The 17,054-nt window shown below is 30.4% G+C and overlaps 2 protein-coding genes and 1 non-coding gene across 5 annotated transcripts; 1 reads left to right on the top strand and 2 right to left on the bottom strand.

Moving 5' to 3' along the window:
* Positions 1-57: 57 nt before the first annotated feature.
* On the top strand, positions 58-10,178 carry LOC149880789 (uncharacterized). 3 transcript variants are annotated; one of them, XM_090068793.1, is made up of 6 exons: positions 58-1,810; positions 3,864-4,353; positions 4,434-4,900; positions 7,794-7,949; positions 8,259-8,700; positions 9,664-10,178. In XM_090068793.1, exons 4-6 carry the CDS (start codon positions 7,815-7,817, stop codon positions 9,780-9,782), a joined length of 696 nt encoding a protein of 231 aa, XP_089924919.1. In that variant the 5' UTR covers positions 58-1,810; positions 3,864-4,353; positions 4,434-4,900; positions 7,794-7,814; the 3' UTR covers positions 9,783-10,178. The 3 variants fall into 3 exon arrangements, with proteins under 3 accessions (XP_089924919.1, XP_089924917.1, XP_089924918.1); XM_090068791.1 differs by lacking the exons at positions 3,864-4,353; positions 4,434-4,900 and having other exon boundaries at positions 65-1,810; XM_090068792.1 differs by lacking the exons at positions 58-1,810; positions 3,864-4,353; positions 4,434-4,900 and adding an exon at positions 7,306-7,389.
* Positions 9,851-15,226, bottom strand: LOC149880788 (uncharacterized). Its single transcript, XM_090068794.1, has 5 exons — positions 15,094-15,226; positions 13,753-13,815; positions 10,405-10,590; positions 10,140-10,262; positions 9,851-10,033 (listed from the first exon to the last, which is right to left on the bottom strand). The coding sequence occupies exons 1-5, from the start codon at positions 15,109-15,111 to the stop codon at positions 9,959-9,961; spliced, it is 465 nt and encodes a 154-aa protein (XP_089924920.1). The 5' UTR covers positions 15,112-15,226; the 3' UTR covers positions 9,851-9,958.
* A 1,360-nt stretch (positions 15,227-16,586) lies between these two features.
* On the bottom strand, positions 16,587-16,698 carry Trnal-caa (transfer RNA leucine (anticodon CAA)). The gene is made up of 2 exons: positions 16,661-16,698; positions 16,587-16,632 (listed from the first exon to the last, which is right to left on the bottom strand). It is a non-coding gene; the product is annotated as a tRNA-Leu (tRNA).
* Positions 16,699-17,054: the final 356 nt, after the last annotated feature.

Here is a 17,054-nt window from a genome sequence, read left to right as displayed (position 1 = left end):
TCTCAAGCTGAGATTTTAAAAAAATTTTTCGGGTAAGCTTTTTTATGCAAATTCATATTTGTAAAAGTTAACCATCACTTCAATAAGGTTATGATAATTTAGCCTCATATTGTTAATGAAATACCACAAAATTTCTATTTGATAACAATTACCTATGGTGTTCATTTTTCTTTCTGGAGGGCTGTTTGTGTGAATCGGGCTGGCCCGGTTAGCCGAGTTGATTTATTTAAATCTCGCTAGTTTTAACATTTACCTACAAAAATTTTTTTATATATGACATGCCCGGATAACTTTGAGATATTACTTGTTTTCACCGGATTCTCATCAAGAACACTCACATAAAATCGTTTTACTGAAACAGGCCCGGTTATCTGAGACAGTTTTTATCGATATTTTATCGATTATTATCTTTTTTATAACATCATTTGTAAAGATGACGAAGGTTAAATGCAAAAACTTAATTCTCAAGAAAATATAGAAACGAATAAAGCTTCTAGAAATCAAAGAAAACATTTAAAAATGGAGTGCTAAAAAGGTAGAAGATTTATTAGAGCCAAAATAGTCATAAATCCTCTATGATGTTCAAAAAACTGGACTTTAACGCTGCCTAATTAGCACAGTATTATGTCAGAAAAGCTATGAGTATAAAATGTCGATGGAAACTTGTTTAGTTTAAAAGAAGACATTCCCAATTTACCATTAAGTTTCAAAGAACTATTTAGTTGAGGCCAAGTGCTCCTACAGACAAACATTTTCTAAAGCTGTAGTATCTGTGTCAAAAATAGGCAGTGGGAAAATTGTTTTTGAACACTATGAAAACCTTATGTCAATATGGGGAGGTTCAGCAAATAGTGAACCATTACCATTTGGTAATTTCAAGTGAAGAAAAATTAAGAATGAGAAATGTAGTCAGTGGTTAAGAGGAAACTTTGGACTATAGCAATAATGAAAAGGAATGAAAAATCTAAAACTAAAAGAAATGAAAAGCATTTGTCATTTCAAAACTTACTGGTGATTAAAAAAAAAAAACAGCTTGAAAAAAATCTTTCAGCAGCAAAGAGAAAAAAACTTTTTTAAAATGAAATGAAAAGTGATGGAGAGATTTGAACATATCTAGCTAGAGCTATAAAGGAATCCAGTAATTTTTTTTTGGATTGTGTAAAAGACAGTAACTCAATTGATGACCTATGTTAGGGTTTTTGTTCCTATAATTACTTTCCCAAACACTGCTTTCTCAACAGCAGACATCTGCTATTCAATTTATTATGCCTCAGGAATTTTTTACTGAAGCAATAGTGGTCTTTAGCCTATCAGGCATTAAAAAAACAATAACCATGAAAAGTCAAATGAGGATGGATGTAAACAGATTGTTTTACTAATTTTGAATTATTTATTAACTTTATTGGGTATGTAAACTTTTATCTTATCAGAATGTCTTAATTCATGGGTGCATCTTTTAGCGACATAAAATCTTTAAGAAATCCTTTTTTATTTGTAAAATAAAGATGTGAAAAGCCATTTTAAAATTAAAATTCAATGTTTTCTGTTATTAATTTTTATTCTTTTAAACTTTTTTTTTTTAGAATATTAAAACTTTAGTATTGATTTTGGCAAACAAAAGTTCACAATAAATCTGGAATAGAATATACAAAGTTCTTTATTTGATTAAAGAGTAAATAAAGTTTTTTTTACATTTCATTTAATTCTGCGTCAACAGCTTGCTTTTGAGTATAATTTTCATGAATGTACTCTCTTGATACTTTGCTAATAACTTCATCTTCACCATCAATGCAAGAAAAAATTGGGTCTGGTAAATTTCTAAAGTTTCTTTCATTTTCATTTATTGTATCAACTTGTATTTTAACTAATTCTTCATCACTGTAGATATTGTGTCATTCACTAAAGTTATGCAAAATAAAACATGCATAAATTATTGCTGGTTTTTTTTTTCAAGTTTTAAATTTTCTTATTACTTTCCATCATGCTTTAAGATGGCCAAAAACACATTCTATAAGGTTGCATGCAGTTCTCAACATTCTATAAGGTTGCATGCAGTTCTCAACATGGTATTAAAAAGAGACTTCTTTGTTTATCTTGTATGTACAATATTTCTTTGTACAATGTGGAACTAGTGGATATGCAAGATCTCCAATTTGTTAATAAGGATTTTTTAGCTTGTTTTGGTAACAATTTGAAAATCTCCTGGAAGATTTAAACATCTCAAATTAATATTAGTTAAAAGTTTAAAAAAGAGTTTAGTGTCATACACAGTTCTAGGCCACAATATTCTCAACATCTAAAAAACTGTCTTTATAATCACAAACTGCTTGAACCTGTAATGATCTTGATTAGTTGGACAAATAATAGAAATGTGAGTTCCATCAATACAACCAAGGCCATGTATTATCCCAAACTTTCATTCAAACTCATGTTACTTCCATCATCTGCTGTTTGTTTTTTGGTTAATAAACAAACTTTGGTCCTAAATCTTTAACTGTACAAGTTGCAATGCCAAAAGTATTTTCTTTCTTGTTTGATGTACCACTGTCTTTCAAATAATATAACGTTATAGCTACTTTTTAAAATATGTAGTTTTTGCTCTTACATTTTCTCAATAAGAATCTGGATTATCGAGTTCAAGAAGTGAGATAAGTTCAAAAAAAAAAAAAGGGGAAGTTTTATCTAAACGGATAATCTCTTTCCAAGAGTTTTACCACCACAAATCTACGTGTCAAAAATAAAACCAGCAACTTCTTTTTTTTTGGTATTCTTAGTTTCAGCCAATCTCCATCTTCTTAACATTCTACTCTTGGAACTCAATAAATCAAAACTTTTTAACTGGATTAACTCCCTTTATTTGATAGCTAATGTAAAATCTAAAAAATGAATTTGAATATTAAAAACTAGTAAATTGATCATTTTTTATAAAGTTATAAAAGTAAAAATTTGTTTATGTAATAGCAAGCAAACCCATTTTACTGCTTTTAATATTAACTGATCACGTGATGTAAACAAATATTCATTCCGGGTTAAGCGTGCTAAAAATCTATATAGACAAATTTCAATTCAATGCATTTATTTTGTGTTAATAAGAATGCTACAAAAAACACAGGTCATTGCAAGTTGTAATTCGCTAATAAAACCCAATGTAAAAAAAAAAAAAAAGATACAAGAAAAACATTAGAAATAAATTAATTCTTATGATAAAAGTAGAACTTTACAAAAGTTTATTAGTAACACCCATAAAATAGACTTTTATAAGAGATAAAATATAGGTCAAATAATTAATATAATGTATTGATACATGCATACACTTATATACATATAAACAAATAAAAAAATATAAGATGTACATATAAACAAAGAAAAAAGTTAAAGAGGTAAAAAATGAAGTTAAGCGTAAATTTTTAGATAGAAATGATGGAGTGACTTTAAGAACAGATTTTAAGACCTAGGGATCAAATCTGTTTTTAAAGTGTACGGAATGGTGTTCCAAGAAAGGATACTCTGATATACAACGGAATTTATTCCATGTTTAGTTGTCTGTTTTAGTGGGATAGTTAAGTTGTTATAAGTGGCTTATCTTTTGCCCTCTCGTTGTCCTTGTATTAAAGTAGTTATGAAATATGGTAGGAAAGAGACGATGTTGTTCTCAACCAAATGAACAATTTAGGAACTGGATTAAGTCATAGAAGCGAAGAACTTTGGATGTAAGAAACACCAAAATAAGTTATGGTAATAGACAAAGACAGTTTTTGGTCACTTATTCTAAAGTTCAAGTATTTTGGAACATTCTTGTAAGTTTTTTTTAGTAAAGTTGTTATATTGCGCCTTAAATACTACTATTTGTGTTTTTTTTTTAGTATTCAATGAGATTTTATTTCCTTGAAGCCATTGAACAAGACTGGCCGTATCCTATTAATTATTTTGAGAGAGCTTGTTATTAATTGAAGATTTGTATCATCATTAAAATGATACGTATTTGAATGTTTGATAAAAAGATTAAGATCATTAATATAGATAACAAAAAGAAGAAGACCTATTACGGATCACTGAGGAATTCCAATTCAAATGCTTTTAATGTCTGAGAAGGTGCCATTTAAAGTAACAAACTGTTGACGATTGGAAAGGTATGATTTAAACCATTGCAAAGGTCGCAGTTGCCGCGTACACCATAGTAGTTATGCTTTGATAGGAGAATATCATGGTCAACGGTGTCAAAAGCTTTTTACAAGTTAATGAAAACCCCATAAGCGAAGTTTCCATTATCAAGAGCATTTCTTTAATTTTCTATAACTTCGATAAGAGCGTGAGCTGTAGAATGCTTTTTATAAAAACCAAACTGCTGCTTGTGTAAGTATTGATTTTGGTTTAGGAAGTCATATAATTTATCATGCAAAACTTTTTCATAGATTTTACTTTTACTTAACTAGAAAGAAGAAAAATCGAAGGTAGTTGGTTCAGTCAAAGATAGATTCTTTTTTGTGGAATAGAATAACTTGGGCTGGTTTGAAGACATCAGGAAATATTCCTTTGCAAAATCAATTATTTAAAATGATAAATATAGTTTATGTCATCAGTTTAAGAAGCTTAATTGGAAAGCTGTTCGGTCCAACACTCTTACCTTCTATAATTATAGAAATTACATAAGCGAGGGTTTTCCTCTTTTGTTTTTGGTTGCATATAAAAAGAGTTGTTATAAGAATTGGACATTCTTTCGAAAGTTGAATCTAGAATTTGGAATTCCGTTAGATAATTTTGGAACAATCGTAATGAAGAAATTATTAAAATAATTGGAGATAGCTTTTGGATTGATTTCGCATTTTTTGTTGATGGAGAGTGAAAGTTGTTGGGGAGTGAAAGTCACTCCCCAACAAGCTGACTCATAAGAACACAACAAGTAAGAGAGTTTTATTTGTATTTTACAAATAATGTAAAAATAATACAAAGCATAATGAATAAATAATCAAGAAATAAATTTATTGAGATATGTTGCATAATAGAATATACTGAGGACAGTAAACACAACCTTAATCCTTTAACGATTAAACCTTGCCCTTTCTTAACCAAGTAATCCCCAGACCATCAATCTCAATCCCAACCTTCACATTACTCATTCAACAGAACTCAAACTTCCTATGAACCTCTCGTAACCTAGCATCAGCATCATACAACAAATTAATAGAATGTTAATATAATTTAAAAAATCCGCCCTGACAACATTTATCAACTCTTCTATACCTTTCCAAGTGTTTTTTATATAATTGATACTGTGGCTAAAAAAATTGATGTAATATTTCTTTTTACTAAACTTCAGATGATGCTTATACTATCATGATAATATTTTATTCAACAGTTTTTTTTTAAATATTTTTTATGAAGTTTATATTTAATTGCTACTGACATGAGAATGCCTTTCGCTAACCAAGGTTTATTATGACTAGTTATTTGATTTTTTGTTAATTTTTTATAAGGGGCATGTTTGTTCAAAATAAAATAAAAAACTTCGAGAAATTTTCATAATGGAATGATTGACGTCATTTTCGACTTTTACATTGTCACCGCATTTAACATTTGAAATATCTTATAAATAAAAATATATATATAATTATAAATATCTTGGATAAATTTAGCTTTTTTAAAATTTTTAAAGCCCCTCCTAACAATAGGCTAAGGTGAAGTTTGCTTTTTAAAATGCGGCATTATTATAAACTGAGAAAGATGATCAGATATTGAAGCGGTAAGGTTGTCTGAGATTATATCAGAAGAATGAAAACTTAAAAAATTATTATCAATTACTGTCTCAGAATGAGTGTTTATACGTGTAGGGTGTAAAATAAAAAAAAAAGAAAAATTTTTCTTTCATATAAAAATGTGAAACCTCAATTGGTGTATTGCATTTGAGCAAGTCAAAGTTGAATTTTCCCATCAACATGAACCGTTTTTTGTTATGTGATCAAAATTATGTTTATATGGAGATAATTTACAGAACAAGTCATTGGAGATATTTTACAGAACTAGTCATTGTACCTAGGAATATTTACATACTTGCAGTTGATTGAAGTGTTTTAATTGAGGTCACCAAAGAGGTTTTTCAAGTTTTCATTATCAGATATTTTTTACCAGGTTAAATTTCAGTGAATTTCCTGCAAGTGTGGTAGATAATTCAAGATCAGAAACATTAAAGAAAGGAAGAAATGTTTTTGTACAGATTATGCAGTACCAAGAATTTAAAGTTTTGCATTTTTTTATAAGTCAGTTTGTCAACTCAATTACATTTTATGTGTATCCATTTGTCATATAGATCACATTGGGTTGCTAAGAGATTTTTAGCTAACTCTTTAAGGCGCATGTCGCAAGGTTGTTTCACAACCATCATTAAAAAATTACAGAAAAAGAATTTTAAGATGAAAAATATAAAAAAAATTGAGATACAGAAGAAAAAAAAAAGAAAATCAAGAAGAAAGTATATGCACAAAAAATAAAAGGATATTATCTAAGAATGAAAATAGTATATTAACTTAATTGGATAATATAGTCCATTAACTAATTATTGGTATTTTATTTTCTAAACTTATATAACAAAAAATATAGTTTTAACAAATGTTAAATCTTTTCATACTTCGACTTTCTTTTTCATTGACAGCAGTTGAATTTTTTCTTCACTTCTCACAATTTTTTGTGTTTTCTTATTTTGGTCTGTTTAATTTTTAACTTGAAAATGGTTGATTTTTAATTTTTCTTCCTATACTTTCTTAAATCTGTAAATGTTTCTCCTGCAGCCAGCACAAACAATAAAAAGTGTTAGTTGTTTATCAAATATCCAGGAAAGATAAACAGTTGAGTTTCCTCTTTTAGGTTTTCATTCATAATATGAAAATATTTGGGCCGAGTTCCAATTTGCTCCCAACAGCAACAACATATAGAACTCATACTAAGTTGGTAAAATTCACTTTATCACAAGAAATCTGTTAGCAATTTTGATATTTTGAAACTACGGTAAATATCAAAATTAATGTTAAATGATTTATAACTGTTTCAGATGCGAAATTTAATTTTTCCGAAGTTCGAGAAGCAATAGAGATTTATAAATTTGTATTCAAGATTTTCAGAGATTTTTGTCTAAAAATATATAATGGCATTTTATTCTGTAACTACATGAATGATACTCTTACAAAAAAATGTTTCGTTAAAGTAGCACAGCTTTGAACTGGTCGGTTGCTTTGTCCCAGGGACTTACTTTGTTCTCCTTTTTTTAAAGAACTTTTATTCAATATAAACTTTTGACTAAAATCCATTTTTTACACTGCTAAGGTTTCCTATTTCTAAGCTCTATTTTTCAAATTTCTAACGGAAAGTTAAAATATATTGATAGAAAAGTCTCGTAGGGTAAGTGATTTATTATTTAAGAATTCAGACCTCAGTCCTTTATTTAACAAGTTTCTTATTTTGTATAATAAAATGACCGAATATTAATAGAGCACAAATGTCTATTACAATGTTCTTTTTAGAATCATTTAAAATTGATAAAATTCATAGATATATAAAATAGTTTTTTTATATATCTATGATAAAATCGCATCATTCATAGTTTTGGCATGCTGTCTTCACAATATTTTTATAACTATACTTTTATAACAGTAATTAAAAATTTCTGGGAACAAAATATTTTAGTTATTCTTGTATTTAAATTCAAAGAAACAAAAAAAAAAACTTTCATTAAAGTAGTTTTGCACATTCCTTGTTCTCCAGCATTTTTTTAATGTCTAACCTATTTACATTTTGATCATTAGAAACAAAAGTTGGCCTAAAAGATGAGAAAATTTCTTTTCCCAAAAATAAGTGAAGAACAGCTGAAACAATTGGAGATTTTTTTTCTTCAGAATCAATATCCAGACCATGCTGAAAGGTGCAATATTGCAAACGCACTTTCAATTCACCCAAAAAAGGTAAACATAACTTTTAATGTCTTATAATAAATGTTAATAATAATGGGCCGTATAATACTTTATTTGGTATAAGTCAATGATTGCTACTTAGTTAAATGGTATTAAGTACCCAGCAAGCACACAACGTTGAATCAACGTTGAAATAACGTTGATCAACGTTGATCAACGTTATTTCAACGTTGTTTCAACGTTGTGTGCTTGCTGGGTAGTTATAAACAGCTACACTTAATTCATGATACTTTTTTCTTGTCTTATTAATATTTAACAGTATTGTGTTATGTGAAACCAGAGTTTAAGCTAAATAACTAGGTCCATATATGGTTTGGAAATAAAAGATCTCGCTGGCATTCAACTGAAGCAGAAAATAGTATGTTCTATAGCCTCAACAAAAGATTTGAAAAAAAACGCAAGCTCTGTCAAACTGAAAATTTTGCCAAAGGTTGCTTATTGCCTCAACTTGATTCAAATTTGCTTTCAAACACCAACGCATCTCCATTATTTTCAAAGAAGGTACTGGAAGATGAATTCGGAAATCCGTCTCAAGCATTAAACTCGGTCATTTTGGATACTTCAAGGATAGAAACTCAATGTCATTTGAAAAAGAAAGATAAGAATCACAAAATGTGGGAAAAATTTAAAAGAAAAAAAAAGTCAAATTGTGAAAATGATAAAACTGTTGAGATACTTAAAAAAAAAACAAATAAAGAAAAGTTAGCCGACATTTTGAGCGAATCTACACGTTGCATCAAAGGTATGTCTTGCTTTTACATGCATTTGAGTTGATATTCGTTTTTATAAACTTCTCTACTCCTTACATTCTATAAATGCACCAGCGACCAAAATTTTATGAGCATTGGAGAGGTACTTGTATATATATATAATTATTGCTACCATTTCTTTTGTTTCTGAACAAAAAACGAATAAAATACGCAATAATAATTTATTTGGTATAAGTCAGTGATTGGTAGTTAGTTAATTGGTATTAAGAATTTAGTCCTATTTTACTAATTTGTTAAAAAAAGTAAAAAAAAAACTTATTTGTATCAATTCATAAACAGCTGCATTTTTAAGATGATTCACAATATTTTTTTCCAAAATTCTTTTAATTCATTAAAAGAACTACTGCGTGTTTTCTCCTCTTTTTTGTTGTTTTATCGACAATTTTGCTAACTTTAGTGGTGAGTTTAAATTCTTGTTATTTGCTTCAAGCAAAAAATACCACGTCTTTGTTTAATTATCAACTATTCAGTTTTGAATAAAATTTTGTCTGATTTTTCAAACACATTACCAAGTTAATTTATTATTAACTTTCTTTTTTATAATAATGGTCTAAAGGGTTTTTTCGGTTGTGTTGATTAGTAATGTATTGTGATACTTTATGATGAAATCAAAATATACCAAAGCATGATATATCTATGACGTAATTTTTACGTATCATATGACGTAATTTTTACTATTTCAGCTTTACAATGAGGAAATGTTTATTGCACTCCTACAACTTTCTTCTCAGGTTTTGATGAAAGATCTTTTAAAAAAACTATAATACTTTTCGTTAATGGCTTGATTATAGAATTTACGGTAAAGCTTACTTACATCAAAAATTAAAAAATTCTTGAAAATCTGAGGGGGTTACGAGAGGTGTGTTAAGTTTTTGTTCATTTTACTAAAAATATATGATGCTTGTTTGTGTTCCATACGAGTTTCATTTTTTTAGAATACACGTCATCTGTTGCTATGCCAGATGAAATATTTAACTTAAGTTATCTCGATAACCCAGTGACTTACGAGGAAATGATTTTACGCCAAGTGAAACATTACATGGAGCCTTTGTAATTTTAAATTTCAGCTTTTAAAGAAACAAGTTTAAAAAACATCGATCTTGATAATACAACTTTGTGTTCTGTTCTTATTTTTTATTTTTTTAAAGAAAATTTTTTTAGTTCAGCTTTTATCTTGCATTTACATATTTACTAGTGTTTTTCAGCTCATTCTTTTTCCAGATCTCCAAATCACTTTAGAAATGATTCAACGAAATGAAAATATGCTTGTAAGATGACACTGGCTGCGTCGATAAAGCCAAGACACTAAAAATGATGATTATTAACTGAAAAATCACAATCAACACCGAAACAAAAATTACAAAAATTATATGTTAAGTAAAATTTGTAAAAGAAATGATGTAAAATTTACCGCACAAGCAATAATATGCATTCGATTTCTAGCTTTCCATTCAGTTGTGTTAGAAATTTGTTTGCAAAGAAAGGAAGAGGTAATAATCAAAGCTAAAGCCAACGTTAAACACAGCCCCAACATCTAAAGTCATAAATAGACAAAAAAAAGAAAAAAAAACGATATAGAATGCCCTTAGAGAAATCCTTTATTTTTTTCTCAGTAAAAACAAGTTTAAATGAATTGAATTTCAATAAAATCATAAAGATCTACATCACCACATTACCACATATGTCATGAGCTTTTGGTGAACTTCATAACGGCAGACTTTTACCAGACAAACGATTACGAATAATATCAACGGCAGAAGCATAGCTGCCAGTAGTAAGTTTGTCTTTGCTGAGATATTTTCCCAAAGAATAACATTGTCTTTCCAAGAAAGTAACAAACCTGCTGACATTATTAAAAGTATCTGAAATAAAAAAAAAAAAAAAAAAAAGGAAGAATTAAAAAATGTCAATACAAACAAATTTAAATTTTCCCTAACTTTGATCATAATAAACAAAATGGTTGCCTTCCTTTTATTTTCTCGACTAAACGTTTCCGATTAAAAAGACCATGTAACAAACTGAACTTTAAAAAAGTTCTAAACTTTTGCGCCTAAGTTCACAATTTAATCTTATTTTGAACCAAAATTTATTCAATGAGAATCATGAAAATTTCCAAAATCTACATTCAACCTTTTAAAACATTTTGCAATTTAAACAAAATAACTTTAAATCAATAAAAAACCTCATTATTTTGACTATTTTTTGCTGATTTAAACGTTTAATTTTGGCGAAAATTCTACTAACAGTTTAAAATATAACTCTTTACAGTTTTTGTGACAGAGAATACTGACGGGGAAGCAGACCTAACAAACAAGCGGCTGGTCCGACTCTTCTCTACCGGTGTTTCCTGGATTAAGTTGGCATTTGAAAACAATATAGCATTATGGTGACAACAATTAAATAAATTTTTACAACAATTAAATTTTTTTACATTAATACTGTTGCTTTTCCCTATTTTATATTTGTGAGCTAATTAAACTAAAATTAAGTTCCTAGCTGTTTATACCAATATTAACATAAAATTAACGTTTCTTGGGAGGCACGCTTTCATTTAATGACTGTTGCTATGGTGACATTTGTATATTGAGAATGTTAGTATATTCAAATAGCAAGCACTTACCCCAAGAAAACGCATGCTTTGTTGAAAACTCTGCTGATCAATTCGGAATAACATATAAAAGCGCTTCTAATAAAATTTTAAATGTTTGTATTTTTAATATATGTATGAAATCTTTCTCTGTGATAGCTGGGCCATAGGTACACTTGATAGTATAGCTTTAATTCATGTAACTAGAACAGTTTTGATTAAATTTTAAAGAAAAGTAAGTATATGCAGGTGGGGAGAAATGGTCATAGTGGAGGTAGGAGGGGGGGGGGGGGAGTGGACACCCGTTTTGGGAGAAATGGTCGGCTTGTTCAAAACACATTTTATGAGCTTTTTCAAAATTATAATTTTTACCTTTTTTTTTTTTTTTTACTGTTTGTGCATGCTAAATATATCATTTGTGAAGCAACATGTAGATACATACACACAAAATTAACAAAGGAACTGGGGTCTAACATTTTTTAAGTTAGAAATAAAGTCATCTAAATTAATATGGTTGTTCATGGCAAAGTCTTGGTCACAGTCACTACTATCACTTTAAGATGAAATAAACATTTGCCATAAAGTTATAGTAGTTGCTTGAGGTGAACATCTGTCTGAGGATGAAGATGCTTTAGGTATGTCGGTGATTGTAGGTGCTTGAGGTGTAGGTCTGTTTGAGGAAGTAGGTATGTCAGAGGATGTAGGTCCTTGAGGTCTTGTAGAACTATCTGAAAATGCAGATCTAGATATTTTAAAAGGTCAGCCTGCTATACTATAAAGAAAATGTTAAATTTGGTAAAAACATCTGTATTGAAAGGCCAAATTTCATTGGCAATATATTTGATAGGAAGCTGCTCACATACACCATCAAGCTGATCAATCTGATAAATCGATATTGGCCAACATTTCTCTGCTTCCCCAAATCCACAGCAGCATTGAATGTTGTCTTCAGCGGTCCGAAAATAGACCTGTCTAGTGGCTGTGTCTTATTAGAAGTAAGTGGAGGCAATATGACTATGTGAATAAAATGTTCTTTAGCAAATACCAAAGTCTCATACAAAAGAGAACTTTGAGTCTTAGTGTTCTCTCTGGTGCCTCTGAAATTCTTTCTTGGAAAGACAAAAACAGGTAGTAAAAAATGGCCTGATGCAGATACTATGGCACACAATTTCATAAGCTCAATTCTCTTTTGAGATGCCACTTATCTAACCTGTTTCAAACTCTTAGGGTCAAAATCTGTTGGGGCTCTCTGGACTGTTATTAAGTCTGTCTCGTCCAAATTGTAAATTTATCTACCAGAAATGTTCAACAATGATATGATTGTTTCAAGGTTGTCAAAGAATATATTTACTAGATTCTTTCTAAGGTCGTAGACACTCTCTGACGAAGAGACAATTGCGGATGGCGGATTCAAAAGCCTAAAAGCCATTCTTTTCCAGCAGATTAATTATGATGCGATGCCTGTAGTATTTTTATTTTTTATCACGATGTTCAGTTCGTTTGCCAACGATCTCACATAAGCTAATATTTATACGTGAAACGTTTTGGAGCAGTTCTTAAAATATTCTGCATATAAATTCTGTTGCTCTAACGAAAACATCATTTAGTGCTTTTAATTTGGCGCCAAATTGTCAGTCAATAGATACTTTTTAATATTGTTGTCTGAAGTTCTCTGTAGAATGCCAATACGAATCGCAGCACTACGGACGATCATTCTAGCCTTTACGGCTGCAACTGGATTGTTCATTACCTCAAAAGGTATAAGACCCTTTCTGATTTCCTTGAATATATCCTGGGGATTACAATTTTTTGAAAACAAAGCATAAGCTTTAATTGATACTCATCAAGGGAGAGGAAGTGGGTATGTGAAAAAAAAAATCGAATTAAAAAATTTACTTTAAATTTAACATGAAAAAAATATCTTTTCCATTTCCCAAAATAATTAGTTTCAGCATCAGTTCGAAAATTATCCTCATCCATTTCACCCCTATGGTTGATGCAGAAATTTTTCCTAATGCTTCACGATGCAAATGTGTAATTGCAACATGAATTATTATAAACTTCATTTGACACATAAGTGATTTACCTAATCTCTTGGGTAATTAGTTGAATTTGTTAAAAAGTCGAAATTTGAAACTTGCGAAGCATTGTAATAAATGAGAATCTCGACCCGAAACTCATAGAAAAAACATAAAAAGAAATTGAAATACACATTCCATTTGCTACAAAAAATTTTAGACCAATATTTTAGTTTTTCGTTAGGGTGGACCATTTCCCTACATGTGACCTAGATTTATTTTGCCTACCGACAAATTTTCATAAGAAAATTAATCGTTTATCTTTAAATCGATCATCAACAGTTAGTCGTTTTTTTTAGCTGAAACAACGACCAAAAGAGATTAATTTCTAAAAATAAAAAAAACAAAACAGCTATTACCATATTTAAGAGCATCATCAGAGTGGATGCTTTAACTTGCTGGTTCTTAGATGAATTGCCATTCTAAAAATCAAAATAAATTTATCAATTAGCAAATATACGCACATGTGGTCAACTGGCAGCAGAGGTTGGAACTTTATGCGTTTATACACTCAAAAACAACATAGGCGTTTGTGACCGATTAACTGCACCAGTGGGAACAATATGTGATGTATTAAGACGGAGTCATGTTATAAGATTGTCAGTATGTTCCTACGAAATATTCCAATAAAGTGAAAGTTTGGAAGTGAAATTATTATCTTGATAAGCCCATTAATTACAAAGATGTTAAACAACACAAAATTTTTATAATAAATGCATTTTCTGATAGTGCTCATCATCTTCTGAACACCATCTGGAGTCACTTCTCCGGCATTAAGATCCCACTTTCGATAAATGGAAGTGGAAATGCTGGGGATGTTTCTACATCCCCAGCATTTCCACCGTTCTTGAGCAGTTTTTATTTAACATTGACTTAATATTTCACAATGTAACGCAATGTTAAGCAGTTAGGCGGATTCATACGCTTCATTCCCACAGCGACTGGGTTTGCTTCTTACCATATAATTGCTAATTTTGCATCATGTTAGCTTTACAAATCTGAATAGAATGTAACACAACTATTAAGCTTTTGAACGATAAAAATAAGCGATTTCTAGAGCCACGATATAAAACAGAGTTCAAAGTCATAAGTAGCCGACTCTTCATACCGCAAGTGCAAAAGGACACATGATGCCTATGAACTTAAGAACCGGTTCCCTCTGAAATGGCACGTAATTGTCTCTGGTCCCAGGTTTCGACACTTGAAAACTGCTTATATCGTTTTAAGATTTAATTTACTTTACTTTGGTTCAATTTCAATCTTTTCGCGATTTTCTGTAAACTTGCATTTGTCCAAAAAACGTTTTCTAATCTTAATTTTATTCACGGCACATTTCAAAAACGGTTTTATCAACCTTATTATAACTTTTCATCAGGGTTGCCAGGCAACCTTGTTTGTAACATTTAATCCTAGGAATGTTTACTTAATTGTTAAAAAGTGTTCAAAAATAAATTATGTTTTATTCACACGAACGCGAACAAAGTTCCAAATTTTACTAGCCTTTTTTTCGCAAAGTGATAACTGCAAATTAAGTATATTAGCTTTATATGCTGCGTAACATTTGTTAAAAGATATTACATAATGTATAAAGATAGTGTAAACATTAACGATATTTTACCCTTATTCGTGTCTATAAATTGCTTTTTAAAAAAACAGTTATTTTCTATGCAAACGCTTTGAAACCCAATAAACATTTTTACCTCTTTGTTGACCGTCATTTCGTTGTTTAAGCCAACCGTCTTTAAAATGTAATTTTATTCATGCTGCGTTTAGCGGTTTTCCGTTGTTTGGAGTAAAAAGCGAGTGTTTAATAAGTTAAATGCGATACACTTGACTAATCAAAAACATCACAATATAATCAATAGGGCGGGGGGGGGGTCTTATAGGTGCGGGGGGTTAAAGATCCTCCCCCAGCTTTAGATCACAGGCTCTTCTCTAAAAAAAAAATATTGGTTACTTAAAAAAAATGTTGTGAAAGCAAAAAAATAAGATCGATACAGCAGTCGAGGTAGTTATAACTTGCGAACCTACGAACCATGATCGTATTAATTATGTGAACGAATTTCTGTCATGTAATTACCCCTTATACTATTATGTTGAGAGACTAAAAGCGAAGACTACAATGCGGGAAGTTTTGAGATCAATATAAAATTGAATTACCATTTATGTGGGTCTTGTGTTTAGCTACTAAGATCCTTCTCAAAATAATTATTCTAATGATTCCTAAACAATACTCAGTTATCCATCGTTTTTTGATCGGCAATATCTAGTGCTCTGTTTGAACCATTTTGTGGCATGCAAACCTTTAAATGGACAAGTATAAATACTAAAGAAACATTTTCTCCTGCTGATCCGTTCTGCAGTTCGTTGTATCATTTCTCCAGATCGTGTTTGGCGAAAAGTTATACTTTAGGTAGCTAGTTTCAAAGTTGTTTTAAAATTTCGTGGCGTCAATTTTGTTAAATTCTGCTGTCCTTTCTAAGGATGTTCTTTCAGAATTTCTAGCATTAAGTAAGTAAGAAGCCACTTTCATACCTCCGATGCACCAACTACTCCTATTTTGTTTTTGATTGTTGTTCCCCCCTTTCAGATAGTGAGCACGTCACTCCCTCTTTTTGCTGCTGCAACAATCAAAAGGTCTATCAGTTGGGTTGTTAGCCCAACTGCGCCTTAAGATAGATTTTGGGTAAGATATTTATACTCCTAACCCCTGGAGACCCACTTTACATTAGTCTTAGTTGCCTAAGTTACTAGTTGCGCCACGGAGAGGCTGTATAATATGGATTTATTAGATAGTAGATACGAGAGACGAACACTTTCCTCTCACAGAACCGTAGCTACCAAAGCTGGTGTCACTGACCCAATGATATATAAAGAATAACTAGATGTCTAACTGCCGTAAATCGGCATAAGAAAAAGTGAAGCAAAAATCGGCCATTATGGGGGGCAAAATCTTCACGCTATTTATCAAAACAAAACAAATACGAAGCTTTTGATTTGTTAAATTTGCCCCCCATAATGGCCGATTTTTGCTTAAAAAAATACGCGGAAGTTAGACATCTAGTTATTTTTAATATATTATCGCACTGACCCCAGAATTGATGAAATGTTGCCCTTCCGTCAATCCCCCCTAGTTTCAGCTTTGCAACCAAAATACTTCTTTTCCGTTAATTAACTTTGTTAGAAAAGAATTTGTCAGATGTGGGATTTGAACCCACGCCCACATTCGTGGACCAGATTGCTCCTCGTGTAAGGAAGATTTTAAATCTTGAGTCTGGCGCCTTAGACCGCTCGGCCAACCTGACATTGAAAATGCCAACTTTTTTAGCAACGTAATGTGGTGATGAAAACATTTAGTCTGAATTTAAGCACAAAAAGTTTACCGGGTGAAAAGAGTACTCATAAATATTACTGATAAAGAAAGATTCAGAACAATTTGGAAAGGAAATTTTTCTCCCTGTAGTCTGTGGCGACACAGATAAGTGGACATTTCACTGATTTTCATAATTTTTACCAGCAGTTTGCCAAATGAACGTGTCTACCATGTTGTCTATTTAGCTCTGTCTACTTCAATAATACTATAACCCAACTTAGTTATATGAAATTTTAAAAAAATCTTTCATTTCCGAATTTATTTTACTATTTCATTTTTTCACACTTA

This window comes from Hydra viridissima, unplaced genomic scaffold, assembly GCF_058129835.1.
Source record: "Hydra viridissima isolate aposymbiotic clone 2 unplaced genomic scaffold, HvirCarnegie_v1 scaffold_12, whole genome shotgun sequence".
Lineage (NCBI taxonomy): Eukaryota > Metazoa > Cnidaria > Hydrozoa > Anthoathecata > Hydridae > Hydra > Hydra viridissima.
Note: the sequence above shows the minus strand (reverse complement) of the source record. Positions and strands in the feature narration are given on the sequence as shown.